The 20674-nt window shown below is 37.7% G+C and overlaps 1 protein-coding gene across 4 annotated transcripts in view; it reads right to left on the minus strand.

The window, feature by feature from the left end:
• Positions 1-20674, minus strand: part of AKT3 (AKT serine/threonine kinase 3) — a 313218-nt gene that overhangs the window by 116987 nt on the left and 175557 nt on the right. For all 4 annotated transcript variants that reach the window (XM_059146697.1, XM_059146698.1, XM_059146696.1 and 1 more), the window contains one exon: positions 12275-12406. In XM_059146697.1, coding sequence (XP_059002680.1) covers positions 12275-12406 — 132 coding nt within the window. The remainder of the gene's footprint in view (positions 1-12274; positions 12407-20674) is intronic.

Here is a 20674-nt window from a genome sequence, read left to right on the forward strand (position 1 = left end):
ATACTTCACGCTGTTTCGCATTTGGACTAGGACTTTCTTGAGCAAAAATTTTTTTTCCTCGAAGGTCCTGTATCTTTTGTCCTCCTCCTTCTTTATTCTACCGTTAGACCCAACCTCAATCAATCAATCTACTGGGACTGACCGGCTATGTCTACATATGTCATCTTGAGAGTTCTTATCACTCACACAGACTGTTAATTCTGTTGCTTCATGGACTCCATCCTTATTAGATTTCCTTCTAAGTTTTCCTAAAATAAGTACAACACAATTTTATCTTCATTCCTTTATTTGGAGGTAGTCATTCTTGCTTTCTCAGCCTTACAGTTCAAAACTTTCCTGAAGGTGTGAAGGGGTATCTAGGCTCCATTTTCTTTTTGTCTCTCTCTCTCCCCCCTTTTTCTCCCCCCCCCCCAGATTTTATTTCTAAGTAATCTCTACATCCAATGTTGGGCTCGAACTCACAGCCCTGAGATCAAGAGTCAAGCACTCCACAGACTAAGTCAGCCAGGGACCCCAGTTTTCTTTTCTTTGGCTCAGTGCCCAGTAGACACCTTGAATCTGAAGACTTCTTCAGGTCTGATAAATTTTATTTTCTTTGATCAGTTCTGATCATTTCTCCCTTAAATTATTATACATGCCTAGTGCCCTGGATTAAGCCTTCCTGTCCTAACTATTCTTCCAGTATTTTCTACTGCTGTATTTTTGGCTGTTCATTCTCAGATAGTCCCCCAAATTTGCTTAAATTCCTTATATGAAATGTTTTATTTTAGCAATCATACATTAAATTTACAGTTACTTTTTTTTGTGCTTTATTTCTTTCAGCCTATTTTTTGTTTTGTAATATAACATTTTTTCCTACTTCTCTACAAATACCACTTAGAGATTGTGAATGTATCTTCAGTTCTCTGTTTTGCCTGCTTTCACTAGGATCAACTATTCTTTGGTCTTCGTTTGCTTTTATTCTGTCTTTAGGTTTTTCTCATATGCGTGGTGATCCTCAGTACTCTGTTTATATTCCTAAATGACTAACGAGGTAGATTAATAGAACACGGGTTCTCTTGCTGAATGGGAAAGCTGAAAATAGATTCCACTATGTGAATTAGGAAACAGGCTGGCACGCTGTAAGAGTCTGAGGTAGAACGGAAAAGCAATTTGACCACTCCATTCTGACCCCAGAAACGTCCAAGAAAAGAGGGTGTCAGTTGCCACAACTGGGAACCTAGCCTACCTAGGTCAGACGACTCAGTAACATTGTAAGAAGGGCAGTTCTATTTTTATCCAGATGACATAAACACTATAACCAATTCCTCCGTATGGCTGAGGACACGAGCGGGATTAGTTGGACTCAGCCGATCTAATCAAAGGGAGTTAAAAATGCTGTACAGGTATACCTCATTCTTTTTTTGCTTCGCTTCACTGCACTTTGCAGATAATACATTTTTTTTTTTTTTTACAAACTGAAGGCGGCAAACCTTGCAATCAAGCAAGTCTATCAGCACCATTTTCCCAACAGCATTTGCTGCTCACTGTGTATCTGTGTCACTTTTTTGGTAATTCTGACAGTATTTCAAACTTTTTTATTACAATTAGACTTTTTTATGGTGATCTCTGATGAGTGATCTTTGATGTTATTATTATAATTATTTTGCAGTGCCACGAACCATGCCCATGTAAGAAAGCGAACTTAATCAATGTACGCTGTGTGTTTTCGGAATCCTTTTCTCACTGTCCAGTCTCCGGTCTCCCTCCCTCTCGGCCTCCCTATTCCTTGAGACACACAATACTGAAACTAATATTTAAACCAATTAATAACGCTGTAATGGTCTCTAAGTGTCCAGGAGAAGATGTGTAGTCTCTCACTTTAAATCAAAATCTACATGTAATTAAGCTGAGTGGAGAAGGCGCGTTGAAGCTGAGATGGGACGGAAGCTAGGCCTCTTGGACCAAGCATGAGCCGAGCTATGAACACAAAGGGAAAGTTCATGAAGGAAACAAATGTGACTCCAGGGAATGCATGAATGGTAAGAGAGCAAAACAGCCTTACAGCTCATACGGAGGACGTTTCAGTGATCTGGACAGAAGAGCCATCAGCCATGACATTCCCTTAACCCAAAGCCTAACCCAGAGCAAGGCCCTGACTGTCTTCAACTCTGGGAAGGCTCAGAGAGGTGAGGGAGCCACAGAAGAAAGTTCTGAAGCTGGCAGAGGTTGGTTCGCAAGGTTTCAGTAAAGCAGTCGTCTCCATAAAAGCTCTGATGGAGATGGACAAAGAGATTAGTGTTGTTTTCATGACCGCTAATACAACATCCATTCTGTAGCCCATAGATCAAGGGGGTAATTTTGACATTAGTCAAAAGTACATTTTAGTCAAAAGTACGTTTCAGGGGGTGGTCAGGAAGATGGCCGAGCAGGAGGATCCTGAGCTCACCTGGTCCACGGACATAACTCGACAACAGCTACATTTGTGCAACTAGCTGAAAACAACCTGCAGACCGCTAGGACAGATGTTCCATAGTTAACTGTAGAGAGAAAGCCATGGAAAAGGATAGGGGTAGAGATGCAGTTGGAAACCAAACTCCTGGCAAGACTTATGGCAAACGGGAGGACCAGCATGAGCACAGAGAAATGAGGGATGGGACACGGGGTACCTGCCCCAGGAAGATGAATCCCGAGAGCATCTGGCTTTGAAAACCAACGGGATTTCACTTTAGCAGCTTTTAAAGTCAGTGGTGCTGAACTCTAGGTACTTTAAAAATCAGCAGGGGCACCCATCCTTCGAGACCCAGCCTAATAAATAACTCAGTGGAGACAGAGCACAGACGCAGCAGTTTGAAAAGCAGCTGGGGCGGACGTGTCGATTTCGTTACTAAGCTCAGAACACATGCTGGAGGGGCAGGGCTCTTCGGGATGCCTCTCCAAGAACGAAAGTGCTATGGGCACCATATCTCTTCCCCCTTCCCCCAGCCGACATAGCTGGACACTTGGGGGAGCCAGCACGAGCACTCTCTACCTACCTTGCAAGCCACGGTGCCCAGCGTTGGCACTCCTGTGAAGACCAACCCCATTCAACCCTCCAAAGCAGCCCCAACAGGGACCAGCGCCACTCCAAAGTGAGTCCTGTTGTAGAGAGAGGGAGGAGACATCCCACACCCTAGTATGCCCACAGTTTGAGCAGCAGAGCTTTCAGCTGGCTGTGCAGAGAGACTAAGTGGGGACACCTGCCCTCACTGCTGACCCCTCCCACCGGTGAGATCCCACTGGCCTCTGGCAGGCACCACAACCATGCAGGGACCAAATCCTGCCCGGTGTTCCTACAGTAGGCAAAGCAAGTCACTGCAGCCGACTGGATGGAAGGCAAACACGGCTCAGCCAAAATAGTAGGGCACGCATAGCCCACACAGGAGACACCCCTGGAGCACCTTGTTCTAGTGACCAGGGGCACTGTGCTACAGAGCTCCCCAGGATCACTGTTACATGAGGCCACTATTTTCAAAACCAGGAGATGTAGCTGACCTCCCTAATACACAGAAACAAACACAGACAGTTAGACAAAATAAGGAGACAGAGGAGTATGTTCCACATGAAAGAACAAGACAAAAATCACAACAAAGGGGATAACTAAAATGGATATAAGCAATACATCCGATACAGAACTCAAAGTAGTCATAAAGATATTCACTTGACTTGAGGGAAGAGCAGAGGACCTCAGTGAGAACTTCAACAGAGAGGAAACAGAAGAACCAGTCAGAGATGAAAAATTCAATAACTGAAATAAAAAAATACAGTAGAGGGCATCAATAACAGATTTGAAAATGCAGAATAGATCAGCAATCTGGAAGATGGTAATGGAAAGCAACAAGCCAGAGAGTAAGGAGAAAAAATAATAATGAAAAATGAGAACAGGCTAAGGGAACTCAGCAACTCCATCAGGCATAGTAACATTCACATTATAGGGGTCCCAGAAAGAGAAGAGGGAGAAAAGGGGGCAGAAAACTTATTTGAAGAAATAAGTGCTGAAAAGCTCCCTATTCTGGGGAAGGAAAGAGACATATAGACTTCTAAAGCACAGATAACCTCTAACAAAATCAACCCAAAGAGATCCACACCAGGACACATTAGTAATTAAAATATCAAAAGTAATGACAAAGAGAGAATTTTAAAAGCAGCAAGAAAAAGAAAAAGTTATATACAAGGGAAACCCCATTGGTTATCAACTGATTATTCACCAGAAACTATGTAGGCCAGAAGAAAGTGGCATGGTATCTTCAGTGTTCAGAGGTAAAAATCTGCAACCAAAAATACTCTACCCAGCAAGGTTATCATTCAGACTAGAATAAGAAATCAAAGAGTTTCCCATACAAAAGTTAAAGGAGTTCATCACCACTAAGCAAGTATTACAAGGAATGTTAAAAGGAATTGAGTGAAAAGAAAAGGCCATAATCAGGAGTAAGAAAATTATAAAAGGAAAAAAATTTCACAGTTACAAGCAAACATATAATAAAAGTAAGATCAATCACTTAGAAAGCCAGAATGGAGGTTAAAACACGAAAGTAGTAAAATCGATTACATCTAAGAAAAATTGAAACAGTCAAGGGATACACAAAATAAACAGAGGTTAAATATGGTATCACATACATGAAACATGGAAGAGAGATAAAAATTAAATGCTTTTAAAATGTGTTTGAACTCAACTAACAATTTAATATACACTGCTATAAACATGTTATACACAAACCTAATGGTAACCACAAATCAAAAACCTAGAAGATATACACAAAACATAAAGACCAAGGAATCCAAGTATAACACTAAAGAAAAACATCAAACCACAAGGGACAAGATCAAGAGAAAAAGAAAGGAATAGAGAAGAACTACAAAAACAACCAATAACCAAATTTAAAAAATGGTAATACATATATACCAATCAATAATTACTTTAAATGTAAATGAATTAAATGCTCCAAGCAAAAGACATAGCATAAGTGAATGGATACAGAGAAAGACCCATCTATACGCTGCCAGTAAGAAACACACTTCAGACCTAAAGACATACAGACTGAAAGTAAGGGGCTGAAAAAACATAAACCATGCAAATGGAAGTAAAAAGTCAGGTTAGGAATACGTGTATCAGACAAAAAGACTTTAAAACAGTCTGTAGCAAGAGACCAAAAAGGGCATTACACAATGATAAAGGGATTAATCCAACAAGAGGATATCATAATTAAAAAACACAGAAATTTTAAGTGTAAATTACATAAAGCAATTACAGATATAAAGGCAGAAATTGAGAGTAATACAACAGGAGGGGACTTTAACACCCCAGTTACATCAATGGATAGATCATGTAGATAGAAAATCAACTAGGAAACAGTGCCTTTCAATGACACAATAGACCAGACGGACCGAACAGACATATATAGAACATTTCAGCCAAAAGCAACAGACTACACATTCTATTCATGTGCACATGGAACATTCTCCAGGGGAGATCACGTGTTGGGCCACAAAACAAGTCTCAATAAACATATGAAGACAAATCATATCACGCATCTTTTCTGACCATAGTGATATAAAAATAGAAATCAACCACAGGAAAAAATCTGTAAACAACACAAACAGGCAGAGGCTAAAAACAACATACTACTAAACCATGACTGGGTAAGCCAAGAAATCCAACAGCAACTTAAAAAATACATGGAGACAAATGCAAACACATGGTCCAGAATTTGGGGACATAGCAAAAGCACTTCTAAGAGGGAACTTTATAATAATACAGGCCTACCGCAAGAAACAAGAAAAATCTCGGGCCACCTGGGTGACTCAGTCAGACGCCTGCTCAGGTCATGATCCCAGGGTTTTAGAATTGAGCCCCGCTTTGGGCTCTCTGTTCAACAGGAGTCTGCTTCTCCCTCTCCTTTTGTCCCTCCCCCCATGCACCCCCGCCAGCTCACCCACATCCATGGCATTCTCACTCACTCAAAAAAAAAAAAAAAAAAAAAAAAAAAATCTTAAAAGAAAAAAAAAAGAAACAAGGGAAGTCTCAAATTAACAATTTAACCTTATACCTAAATGAGCTAGAAAAAGAAAAACAAACTAACCCCAAAGCTAGTAGAAGGAATTAAGTAATAATTATCATAGCAGAAATAAATGAAATAGAGATTAAAAAAATAGAAAATATTAATTAGGCCAGGAGCCTAGATTTGTCAGGCTTTGAAGAAATAAAATCAGAAATAAGAGGAAAAATACAATCAATACCACAGAAATACAAAGTATTATAAAAGAATTGTATAAAAAATTATATGCCAACAAACTGGATGACCTAAAACAAATGGACAAATTCCTAGAAACACAATCTTCCAGCTGAATCTGGAAGAAACAGAGAGTCATTACTAGAAATGAAATTGAATCAGTAATCAAAAACTCCCAACAAACAAAAGTCCAGGACTTTTGGCTGGATTTCACAGGTGACTTCACAGATGATTCCTACCAAACGTTTAAGAAGAATTAATACCTATTATTCTAAGCAATTCCAAAAAATAGAAGAGGAAGGAAAACTTCCAAATTCATTCCATAAGGCCAGTATCACCCTGATAACAAAAGCAGATTAAAAAAAAAAAATTACAGACCAGTATCTCTGGATACAAAAATCCTTAACAAAATATCAGCAAACCCTACAGGGTATTTACCTGAAACATATAGATGTAGTGAAAAGAAGGGCCATCTGTACCCCCAGTGTTCATAGCAGCAATGGCCACAATTGCTGAACTGTGGAAAGAGCCAAGATGCCCTTCAACAGACGAATGGATAAAGAAGATATGGTCCATATATACAATGGAGTATTACGCCTCCATCAGAAAAGATGAATACCCAACTTTTGTATCAACATGGACAGGACTGGAGATTATGCTGAGTGAAATAAATCAAGCAGAGAAAGTCAATTATCATATGGTTTCACTTACTTGTGGAATATAAGGAATAACATGGAGGACATTAGGAGAAGGAAAGGAAAAGTGAATTGGGGGAAATAGAAGGGGGAGACGAAGCATGAGAGATTGTGGACTCCAGGAAACAAATTGAGTGTTTTGGAGGGGAGGGGGGCAGGGGAATGCATGAGCGTGGTGGTAGGTATTAAGGAGGGCAAGTATTGTATGGAGCACTGGGTGCGGTGTATAAACAATGAATCTTGGAACACCAAAAAAATAAAATATGGTCCATATATACTATGGAGTATGATGCCTCCATCAGAAAGGGTGAATACCCAACTTTTGTTTCAACGTGGACGAGACTAGAGGAGATCATGCTGAGTGAAGGAAGTCAAGCAGAGAGAGTCAATTATCATATGGTTTCGCTTATTTGTGGAGCATAAGTAATAACACGGAGTACATGGGGAGATGAAGAGAAGTGAGTTGGGGGAACTTGGAGGGGGAGAAGAACCATGAGAGACTGTGGACTCTGAGAAACAAACTGAGGGTTTTGGAGGGGAGCGGGAGTGGAAGGTTGGGTAAGCCTGGTGGTGGGTATTAAGGAGGGCAGGTATTGCATGGAGCACTGGGTGTGATGCATAAACAATGAATTCTGAAACACTGAAATTAAAAAAAAAAAAAAAAAAGTAAAAAAGAACTAAACAAAATAAAATAAAATTAAAAAAAATACTAGCAAACCAAACTCAACAACACATTAAAAAAATCATTCACCACGATCAAGTAAGATTTATTCCAGGGATGTTGATCATATCAACAAATGCAGAAAAATCATTTCACAAAATACAACATCCATTCATGACAGAAACTCTTAACAAAATAGGTTTAGAGGAAACATACCCCAACATAATAAAGGCCATATTTGAAAAATGGTGAAAGACTGACAGCCTTTCTTCTAAGATCAGGAAAAAGTCAAGGGTGTCTGACCCTCACCACTTTTAATCAACATAGTACTGGAAGTCTGGGCACAGTCAAAAAACAAGAAAAGGAAATAAAAGGCATCCAGATTGGTAAGAAAGAAGTAAAACTGTCACTACTGGCAGTGACATGGTACTATATATAGAAAACCCTAAAAACTCCACCAAAAAACCACCAGAACTGATAAATTAATTCAGTGAAGCTGCAAGATACAAAATTAATATACAGAAATCTCTTGGATTTCTATACACTAATAAAAAAGTAAAATTAAGAAAACAATCCCATTTACAATTATACCAAAAAAAAAAAAAGATGTAATTTATAACATCAATAACTTAAAAGGGTTGAGTAGAGTAGCAAAGCAGCAGAGAAGCAGTTTCTGTATCTTACTGAAGTTAAGGTGGTATAAATTCAAATTAGAGTGTTATAATTTTAGGATGTTAAATGTAATCCCCATGGTAACCACACAGAAAATAGCTATAGAATATATAGAGAAGGAAATGAGAAGGGAATTAAAATGATTCACTAAAAAAAAGAGAAAAAAACAAACTAAACATAAGACGGTAACACAGACAAGAGACAAAGAAAGTATAAAGTATATTGAAAAAAATAGCAAAGTGACAGAACAATCTCCTTGTAAGTGTTTACTTTAACGTAAATGGATTAATCACTCTAATCGGAAGAGAGAAGAGGGTCAAATGGATTTAACTATAAAATGATCAAAACATGCATAGTCTACACAAGGCTTACTTGAGAGCCAAAGACACAAATATGTTGAAACTGAAAGGATGGACTATTTCAGCCAAACATAACCAAAAGAGAGCAGGGGTGGCTATTTCATTATCAGACAAAATAAATAAATAAATAAAAATTAAAAAAATAAAGTTACAAAATACAAAAAAATGACATTATGTATTTATAATAAAAGGCTCAATCCAGCAACAAATAACAATTATTAATGTTTATGTACCTAATTTTAAAAACCATCAAAAAGAAAAAATAAGAATTAAAATAAGAAATAGTTCTACACTAATAGTTGGGAGACTTCAATAACCTACTCAAAATAATGATATAGAAGAGCCTGACAGGAAGAAGGAAATAGAGGACTTAACACAATAAACCAACTAGATCTAACAGACACACAGAGAACATCGTACCCAACAACAGATTACACATTTTTTCAAGTGCATGTGGCAAATTCTCTAGGATATACCATACGTTAGGCCACAAATTAAACCTTAATAGATTTAAAAAGATAGATACTAAGTATCTTCTCTACCAGAAATGAGATGAAGTTGGAAATCCGAAACAGAAAGAAAACTGGAAAACTCAGAGACTTAAAGAAATGAAAATACAGTCTTAATGGATCAAAGTAGAAATCACAAGGGGAATTAAATTTGAAAATACTGAGAGATGAATGAAAAGAAAACTCTAATACATCAGAATTTGTGGGACACATCAAAAGCAGTGCTAAGTGGGAAATTATAGCCTTAGACACTTATATTTAAAAAGATCTCTGAGTGCTTAGGTGATTCAGTCAGTTGGTTAAGTGACTGACTCTTGACTTCAATTCAGGTCATCTCAGGGTGCTGGGACTGGGCCTTGTGTTGGGCTCACACTGAGAGCGGAGTCTGCTTAAGATTATTTCTCTCCCCTCTGCTCTTCAGCCCCAACTCACACACGCACTCTCTCTTCTCTCACAAAAAAAAAGGGACGAAAAAGAAGATGACGAAGACAGATATCAAATCTACAGCCCAAGTTTACAACTTCAGGAAGTAAGAAAAGAATAAACTAAAGCTAAAGCCTGCAGAAGAAAGGAAACAATAATGATTAGGGCACAGATAAAGTAGAGAAAAATCAAGGAAAGTAGAAGTTGATTCTTTGAAAAGATAAAATTGACAAACCTTTTGTTAGACTGAATAGAATAAAGGCAAAAAAGAGTGAGGGAACTAGAAAATACCATTCGTACAGCACAGTTGTAACTGCTGTAGACAAGATCCACTGATGGAAGTTAAAATGAGCGGGCAAACGTTAAAAAAAAAACAAAAACCGACCTGCACAGTGTCAGAGCATCACTCTAAGATAGTTATTTATTACAATGGGGAAGACGGTAACTCTACCGCAGAGAAGCCTGGTGGACAGTGCTTTAGTCCAGCAATCAGTGTGAACGGCAACAGCAGCAAGGCATGTGGACACCATTTAGTCCCCGGGATGAGGCTCTGTGATGGGCGCATCAGGATTCAAACCCCAGGTCTTGTTAGACTCTAAAACATTATATTGTTCATCGTTTTACTATAAACAGACATATTTTTTCTGGACTTGATGAAAATATCAAGCATAGTACAACAAGCTGGATATGCGATCACTGGTAAAACATACCCAGTTCTGCAGTTACTCAGAAAAGTATAATTAATTAGTAAGGGAAGACAGGTTCCAAGGGAGGCTAATGCATAAAAGAAAAAACAGAATAGAAATGCTATTCTGACGCTTGACACATGGTAGCTGGTAAAAATAATAATAATCATAGCAAATACTTACAGTGATAACATATTTATTTTCATTTATTCTTAATTCAGTTTTATTTATAGCAAATGCTATTATACTTATTCATTTATTTAATTCTAATGACAACTCTATGAGATAGGTACTGTATGATCTCCGTTTTACAAATAAATTAATGCATAAAAAGTTGAGTAATCAGTTTGGGATCATTTAGTAAGAGGCACTATACTACCTCCCAGAAAATATCAGTTTAATGAATAGTGTCAGGTACTATGCTAAATACTTTACATATTCCAATCCTCAGTATTCCTGTCCAGAAATATGTTTTTTAAAAATTTTTTATTTAAATTCAATTTAAGTAACATCTGCTGTATTAACAGTTTCAGAGGTAGAATTCAGTGATTCATCAGTTGCATTGAACACCCAGGGTTCATTACTTCAAGTGACTGTTTTTCTTTTAACAAGTGAAACTTTGCAGATGAAAAACGCAAGGCTCCGTCGGGCGGCTCGACACGCTATAGGACACCAAGCATGCGTGGCCTCCACCTGGTGCCAGTCACCCGCTCCTCCTCCCCGATTTACTTTGATAAGCACATATGCTCCCCCAAACACTGCAAGGGAGTAGCACTCCCCCGAAACTGGTTGTTAAAGGTAATTAGATGGTAAGATGCAACCCTGGGATGCGAATCCAGGCCCGTGTGACTCCCAGGTCAATATTCTTTCCCACACCAGACCCAGACTTGTGTAAGAGTTGAAAGGAAAACAAATGTACAAAGACGGGGAGAGCAAAGCCTCACAGAGAGTGGGGAGGAATACACTCCAGATGAGAAGACACAGTAGACCCTTGAACGTGTCTGAACTGTGCAGGTCCACTTACACGTGGATTTTTTTTTGATAAATACGGTACAGTCCTAGAAATGTATTTTCTGTTCCTTACGATTTTTTAATTATATTTTCTTTTCTCTAACTTACTTCATTGTAAGAATACAGTATGTAAGACACGGGACATACAAAGTATGTGTTAACTGACCGTTCATGACATTGCGAAGGCTTTCAGTCAATAGCAGACTGCAGGAAGTCAAAAATTACATGTGGACTTTCAACTGAGCAGGGAGTCACCCTTAACCCCCATGGTGTTCAAGGGTCAACTGTGGTTTGAAAGTTAAAGTCATCTATAAAGTATACCAATAATATTATGTATCATTTGTTGAATTAAATGAAACATCAAGCAAGGACCAATTTGTAAAGTATATTGAATTTGTCTATTGAGGGAATCAGGATTCAGTTCAGAATTCAGAGTGAGAACTGGCATCATTAACATGTTAGTTATCTGTGTATGTCTAAGCTGAACAAAGTTATGGAGCTCCTGAAAGAATTTCAGAGGCTATTTCTTTTAGTTTCATGATTCTTGTGTTTTCAAATCCATTAATGGTGCTTTCCCACTCATCATTACATAAGCTGTATGATTTATGGGTGCAAATCATCTATGCTATTTGAATGATTTTACTTAATAATAAAGAATTCAGAATGTTGGGGGAAAATAGCAAAAAGCAATACTAGTATAATTGTGACATAGGTCACAAAAACAGTCAAAACATTCCCCCAAATACACAAGCATGGAATAAATATTTTTATCTCCTCAAGGAAAAAAAAATAGCTTCGGTATACAACATTCAGATAATATTAATAAACTTGTGAAATTTTTAACATTATAAATAAATATTGATACATAGATAGTACTGCAATAGTAGCCTATCATCCACCCACATTTTGGTTATTTAATGGAATTTCTACAGTTTAGTTGTGTATGCAAGAACACACACGAGTGCATACCATAAGGAAAAATTCAGTAATCAACTCTAGTAATCAATTACCTTTGCAATAATAACTTCCTTCTTCAGAATCTTCATAGCATAGTATTTGCCACTTGCCTTCTCTCGAACCAAAATAACTTTCCCAAAAGTGCCTTTACCTAGTAGTTTCAAATAGTCAAAATCATTCATTGTCTGAAAAATACAAATTAAAAAATACGGTATGAAATATCAGATACAATTTATTTATAAACATTATAGGTATATGTTTGCAGTATCTACTCAAAAGCAAATTTTACCGATTTCTAAACACACTTAAATGAATAAGAATCCGACTGGCAATGGCTGCCTCACCAGCAATCGTGGATACTTTTAAGCAGTTTTCAGATATGGGAGACAATAATTTTGAACCTCAAATTCCTCAGCTACCAAGCTATCAGTCAAGTGTAGGGGCAAAAGGAAAAAAAGAATCATTTTAATTCACTTTCAAGGACTCCCTTTCTTTTATAGACGTATAATTAATACACAATGTTAGTTTCAGGTGTACAATATAATGATACAACAGTTCTATATATTTCTGTGTTCACCAAGATAAGTGTACTCTTAATCACCTTGATCTCTTTGACCCACCCATCCCACCTGGCTTCTCTCTGACGTCTATCAATTTTTCTTTTTTTAAAGATTTTATTTATTTATTTGACAGACAGAGATCAGAAGTAGGCAGAGAGGCAGGCAGAGAAAGAGGGAGGAAGCAGGCTCCCTGCTGAGCAGAGAGCCCAATGCAGGGCTCGATCCCAGGACCCTGGGTTCATGACCTGAGCCGAAGGCAGAGGCTTAACCCACTGAGCCACCCAGGCGCCCCATCTGACATCTATCAATTTGTTCTCTGTATTTAAGTCTGGTTTCTTGGGTCTCCTTTTTCCTTTGTTCATTTGTTTTGTTACTTAAATTTCACATATGAGTGAAATCATATGGTATTTGTCTTTCTCTGACTGATACTTCAAACTTTTTTTTATACTCTCTATTATTATTATACTCTTATTATATTATTATTATTATACTCTCTAGCTCCATCCATGTCATTGCAAATGGCAATGGTTTGTTCTTTTTTGGGGTTGAGTAATATTCCGCTGTGCATGTGTGTATGTATCACCTCTCCTCACCCATTCACCTGTCAGTGAACACTTGGGCTGCCTTCAAATCCTGCCTCTTATAAATCACGCTGCAATAAACATAGGAGTATGCACATACATTTTCAAATTGGTGTTTTTGTGTCTTTAGGTAAGTACCCAATAGTGGAATTACTGGATCATATGGTAATTCTATTTTGCATGTTTTGAGGAACTGCCACACTGTTTTCCAAGAACCCAAGTTTCTCAGGGTTTAGCATGGCCACTATCCCCAAACAACATGGCCATCAAAAATGTCCCGCACAAACATTTCTAAATACATCTAAGGGAGCAGTACCCTTCAGGGAAGCCTTTTGAGAATGTTCTTTAACAAAATTAGGATAAACTCCTAGGAAGTGAAAGACAGGTGTGTAAAAAATGCTGGAAATAACCCTGGAGCCCAGTAAGAAGAAGTCTAAGAAGAAGCAGTACAACATCTGAGAAACAAGTTGGTGCAATTCAAAATAGAAAGTCAGAGACATCTAAGAATGCCTTTAATTAATCAGCCTGTTCAGTTTCATTTCTCACTCTTAAGTGAGCTGATTCCCAGGATTTTGCCAAGCAGACCTGCTACTTGCTCTCTACAGCCCCCTTTATGCATGCTTTTCCTTTTTTATGAAGGTTCTTCCAAAAATTTCCCTAATTTTGATATTGGTTGTCCACTAATGCCTTTCCCCCACCCAGCTTTTTATTTGTGTGGACTTGTCTCTTTTTTTGTGCTTTTACTACCATTTTAATGGGCTTTTAAGTGGAAGGGAAGATAACTGGGTATGCTCAGTTTATCATCTTAAATTTAAATTCAGTTCAGAGATCTTCATGAATAACAAGTTAAGAACCTGGGTTTTATCCTATAGATGATCAGTAGTTATTAAAGACTCTTGTGCCATTTTATAACTGTATTTTTTTCCTGTTTACCACCCATCTGAATCAAGAATGTCTCAAATCAATGATCTCACTTCCACATTAAGAAACTGAATGAGAGCACAATAAGCTGAAGAGAAGAAAGGAAATAATAAAGATCAGAGCAGAAATCAATTTTTAAAAATTTTAAAGGAAAAAAAGTAGAGGATATCATATTAGAAGATCAATAGAATTGATAAACCTCTAGCCAGATTGCTCAGGAAAATAAAGACGGAAGACACAAATGACCAATGTTACGAATAAAAGAGCTGACATCATTCCAAACTCTACAGACATTAAGAGGATCACATGGGAATATTATAAACAGCTTTATGCCCATGAAATCAACAAGATACATGAAATGAATAAATTTCCTGAAAACCTCACCCTATCAAAGCTCACTCAAACAGAAATAGGTAACTTGAATGCCCTATGTCTACTAAGAAAATTGAATCTGTGGTCAAAAAACTCAACAAGGAAAACTAAAGCCAGGTGCTTTCACTGCTGAATTTTATAAACATTTAAAGAAGAAACGATACCAATTCCATATAAATTCCTACAGAAAGTTGAGAAAAAGAGAACACATTCCAATATACCCTATGAGGCCATTTTACCCTGGTAATCAAAATCAGACAAAAACATTACAAGAAAACTACAGACCAATATTCTTCATATACATATTTGTAAAAATTTTAAAAAATTTACAAATGCTTATATTTATTTTCAACATTATGTGCTGCCTATAATTTTGAAAATTTTTCCAAATGTCAAGTTACAATATCTTAACCATTCAATAATATCTTCAGTTCAAATGTAGCAAAAGGTATCAGGGAAAATAAAAAAGTACATTTATATTCAACTCAAAATCAAACATGGCACTAAATATTCAGAATAGAGTTAACAAGGTTAGTGTCATTTGAATAGTTGATAGTATTAAGAAATTTTGTTTGCATTAATAGATTTCAAAAAACCAAGGGACACTAAATAACCACAAAGGTATCTGTGCGAGGTAGTCTCCAACAATGGCGGCCACTAGTCCTTTGACTCCTACGCACATGCCATTCTTCCCCTGAAGAGGCAGGCTCTTCCTCTCCCTTGGCTAGTCTTATGTCCTGCTTTGAACACAGAATATGACCAAAGTAATACTATGCCAGTTCCAGGTCCAGCCTTTAAATGTGGAAGCTTATGCTTTCACCCCTTGGAGAAGTCATAATTGAAAGCCAGCCTTCATGCTGTAAAGATAGATACCATGTACAAAGGGCCTGGGTGATGAGACACCATAAGCCAAGAGATCACATGGAGGAGAACCAAGAATCCAGAAGCAAAAGGATTTCTTGGCTCTTCCAGGCCAGCCTGTTTGCTAACTGAATGCAACTGCTTAAGAGACCCATGTGAGACCAGTACAAGTGGCCACACAAACCAAAAAATCATGAGAAGTAAGGTACCATTAGTGTTCTAAGACTTTAAACTTGGTAGTTTGTTCCATGGCAATAGTGAACGAAGAGACCTTATTCTTGTAACGAGGCTCTGAAATTATTTTTGGCTCAAAGCTTCATTTGAACAGTACCCTCCTCAATTTGTATCTAAATGCACTGAAAAATGATACTTGCTGTGTCCTATTATTAAATATCATATAATTGGAAACCAAATTCTTAGAGATAAAAATCAGAAAGGAATTTATAAATTGCTTTATGACATTTTCAGATGAAAAGCAATATGTAATTATAAAATATTACTAGATTCCTTAAGGATTGCAATTCTTAGAGAAAAGATGGTTTTATAAAAGTATTATAGCCTTGTCCCTAAATTTCACAGCTTCTATTAGTTTGACTGCCAACCTTAAAAAAAGAGAATTTGTATGGAAATTAATATTAGTAAAAGCAACCTATGTGAAAAAAATCAGAAACAGATTTCATACCTATTTTGACAAAACTTAAGAAAAATTTAAAAGTATCTTTGATACCAAATGCTCACGTTCGGCACGGTACACACAGTAATTACCTAGTCTTTACAAATGAAATATAACCCATTACAAAATGTTTCCCTCTTTTAGATGGTGTTAAGGAGAAAAAATAACGGTAAGACTTTAATAAAAGATGGCAGCATGGATCCTCTGCAGAAAAATCAATCCCCTAAAACCCAACCCCCCAAATTTATTATGTAAATATTTAACGTAGTTCTAGTCTTTCCTTCACATTATCTCCAGCATGTTGATGTAGCTCTTTTTAGTTAAGAGATGCACGGACGTACACAACAAATGCTTAGTAAATGTATTTGAATACACACTAGAGTATAAGAAGAAGGCTAATTATGTAGTCCAAAATGTACGTTAAAGAATATGAATATATAATTGAAGGTGAACACAAGAAACCTCTCAGCACGTTTGGTCAAAGAAGATAAACCCACGTACAATTTACAACGCTAAGAGCTAAACCAAGAGCTAAAAAGGAAGGCTCTCAAGAAATTCACCTTTGTCCAGCCAACCTCCCCGCCACGGATCTGCGGCTCCTTCCCTGCCTAGGCGAGGAGACGGAGGGTTCTGCAGGTCCCTGTGAACCTTCTTCACCTTTTCTCCACGTGCCAGCCACTAAGTAACAAAACTCCAAGGACCAGAGGCAGACACAATGGGAAGGTGGCATGTACTGCTCAGACTTGACGCCAAGCCAGGAGACCACAAACAGCTGCTCTCAGAGAGGCCTGTGCTGGGCACTTAAAAATCAGGCCAAATGCTGACTCGCACTTGGCTGTTGATCCTTGAACGCTGTGCCCTTCACATACCTGACCCTACAGAGAATGGCCGCTCGGCAGACCAAGATTAGGCCCCTCTGAGTCCTCTCATCAAATTCCTTTAAAGATCGTCTTTTGGTTGAAACACAGAACGGACCATAAATCTCGTTATGAGGCCTCTGCCCCTTTTCCACCACTTGGTGTGTTTCCTTAAGAGATGTTTCACCGGTGCTGCGGATACTGGGTGACCCGCTCCCACTAACAGTGGTCGCCTGCGCTGTGTTGGAGGCGAGAGAAAACGGCTCCGACAGTTCTCAGCGGAGTTAACACAAGCAGTAGCCCTTCCCTCTTCCCATCGCTCATTTTTCAAAAAGTGAACAAAAAAGTAAATGTACGCTGTAAACTATGAGAAAGGCATTCTTATTTCAGAATATCTGTTTACAGTGTCTGAGATGAAAAATAATCTGGACTTCAGTCATTCTTTTTATGAAACGTGATACACATAGAGGATGTAGTACTAGGGAACTAGGGAGGTGATAGCACTCTTTTACCCTTTTTAAGGAAGCTGTTAGGGCCATCACAAAAGAGTGGTACAGAGGTTCGAACTTTTTCTACATTCTTTGTCATTTAAAACAGTTTTTATACAATCTCACTTAAAATGAAATGAAACAGGGCTGCCTGGGAGGCCCAGTTGGTTGAGTGTCCGACTCTGGATTCCAGGTCAGGTCACGCTCTCAGGGTCCTGAGATCGAGCCCTGAGTCAGGCTCCAGGCTCAGCAGGGAGTCTGCCTGGGATTCTCCCTCTCCCTCTTTCTCCTGCTTACGTGCTCCCCCTGCCCTCTCTCTCAATAAATAAATTAATTAATGAAATCTTTAAAAAATTTTTTTAAAAATGAAATGAAATAATAACAAACAATAGAAATCAGATATAGGTCAAATAAGACAACGAATTGCCCTATTTTCAAAATACCATTCATATCAATTTTTAATTTCTGAGACCCAGTTTCAGTGAGATTTCTTAGAGAATCTGCTTTAAAAACCCTACTTTCTATCATTACTCTGTAATATTAAAATTCTACTGATTTTCCCAAGAGTACATCAATATATAATGAAATTAACTGAAACAGAGTAAGCACAACAGCTTGACATAAATATTTTGAGAAACCAAGTACAATTGTTAAGAGAGAATGTCTGTATAATTTTGTTCTCTAATATAACTTGGTCATGCAATGAGTCTAATAATTATACTGATTATAAAGGCTCATGAGATATCAATCAATAATAAGAAATAAGGTGCACATTGAAGTTAGACAGTATAAAATTAAAAGTCCTTACATGTTTGAACAAGATTTTAACTTTTCTAAATGTCAGATGAATCACCTACAAAATGGGATAATCAGGCTCACCTGATTTTTGAGAGGATTAAATGAGATAATATATCTAACAGTGCTGTCAAAAGCACAGCAGCAAATAAACTTAAAATAAACATTTACAAGTGATAATTAGTGAAGGTGATGAATTCGAAGATACTCCACACTGGTAACTGTGAAAGGAGGAAATTGCACTGTGCTTTTTAACATGATTTATACCCAGCCTTAACAGAGAAAAAGATAAAATAAAATCCACCATGCTTTTGCATTTTTACATCTTTGAAAATGTCTCTTTTCATTCAAAATTTTTGGTAAAAAATTCCCATATTCATTTCTAAATTCTCTCATCGATCAGCAAGAGTATTTCTAGTTAGGGTATTATAAACTCCCCACTTCCAACCTGTAACCGCCTCAACAGAATGTAACAGTTATTAAGCAGTTTTAGGAATTTCAGCTAATGGAGGTATAGTGCTACAGATTGTTACTGGATGGGGTAGTATGAAATTCAAAGGACAAGATTAATTGGTACCTGATTTTAAATTTATGAGCAGAGCTACAATCTACAAGTGCACATAGACATCCAAAAGAAGCTTTCTTATCTCTGAGTAGGTGAGTAAATCTAGACTGTTTCTTTATTTTTACTTCTTTGCAATGACTAAAGAACAAGGGGGCATTAAGCTGACTTAAAAGAGGGATTCATTTCAACTAACAGAGGTAAGTCTTCAATGAAGACACAAAGAGTTCTCAGACATTTGACTAAGATCAAGACAGACTATTATAAGTAGAACAGAAATTTCAGATGAGAGAGAAATTAACTTCATCAAGTTCATACGTTTAGATGTGGAAAAAGGATTTGAACTCAAGCAGTCTAACTCCGAAGAGTTCTTATTCATTGTGCTAAGACCAAATCACATGAGTAATTACATTAGAAATTAGCGTTTTCCTACATGGAGATTAAATTTACAATTCACTATAACAAATATATTCTAACATGATAAATGGCATGTTCATTTAATTTGAACACTTAGATCTTTAATCTTAAAATATCATTTTCATACAAGGAAGTTTTTTTTAATTTTTTTTTTAAAGATTTTATTTATTTATTTATAGACAGAGATCACAAATAAGCAGAAAGGCAGGCAGAGAGGTGGGGGAGAAGCAGGCTCCCCGCTGAGCAGAGAGCCCGATATGGGGCTTGATCCCAGGACCCTGAGATCATGACTTGAGCCGAATGTACAGGCTTTAACCCACTGAGCCACGGCAGGTGCCCCTAATCTTAAAATATCATTTTCATACAAGGAAGTTGTTTTTTATTTTTTTTCAAAGACTTTACTTATTATTTGATAGGAAGACGGTGAGAGGAGGAACACAAGCAGGGGGATTGGAGAGGGAGAAACAGGCTCCCTGCCAAGCAGGGAGCCTGATGCAGGGATCCATCCCAGGACCCCAGGATCATGATTTAAGCCAAAGGCAGACCCTTAATGACTGAGCCACCAGGCACCCCTAATTTTCTTTTCTTTTTTTTTTTAAGATTTATTTATTTATTTTAGAGAGAGAGTGAGTGGGGGGAGTGGCAAAGGGAGAGAGACTCTAAAACAGACTCCCCACTGAGCACAGAGCTCAATGTGGGGCTTGACCCCAGGACCCTGAGATCATGACCTGAGCCAAAATCAGATGCTTAAGCGACTGAGCCACACAGGCACCCAGCTTTTTAATTTTCTATAACAACGAAAAGCACAATTAATAACTCCATCAATCTATAAACTGGCATTTATTAATCTGGAAGACTCAGGGAAGGAAAACTCCTTTCCCACACTGGCTCAGGAGCAGCCGTTGAAATAAAAAGCTATTAGTGAGGCTGGGCGTCAGGCAGGAAGCACACCAGAACCATGTCTCCTTCTGCTTTGAGCATACAAAATACCAAATGGAAAATGACCAGATCATACCAAATGGAAAATGACCAGATCATTAGGGAAAACGTTATTTCCAAGTTCTAAAATGGTATGAAAAACAGTAAGAGAAAAATGCAAATTATAAATCAGCACAATGGCGCTTCACTCAACAAGTTCACCCAAAGCCCTATCAGCAGTCAATGTTAAGTGCCAACCCATGAAAATGAGGTGACATCTAAATTACTTGGTCTTAAACAATGACAGGTATTTCAGATTTACCAGGATAAACACCACCCACACCTACATATTTGCATAACATAAGATCATCCGCCAACGCTTCTTGCAAATGGCAATTTTAGTGTATTTCTTCCAGATACATATACTGTGCTGAGGAGGGAATACATT

Source organism: Mustela lutreola, chromosome 14 (assembly GCF_030435805.1).
Source record: "Mustela lutreola isolate mMusLut2 chromosome 14, mMusLut2.pri, whole genome shotgun sequence".
NCBI lineage: Eukaryota > Metazoa > Chordata > Mammalia > Carnivora > Mustelidae > Mustela > Mustela lutreola.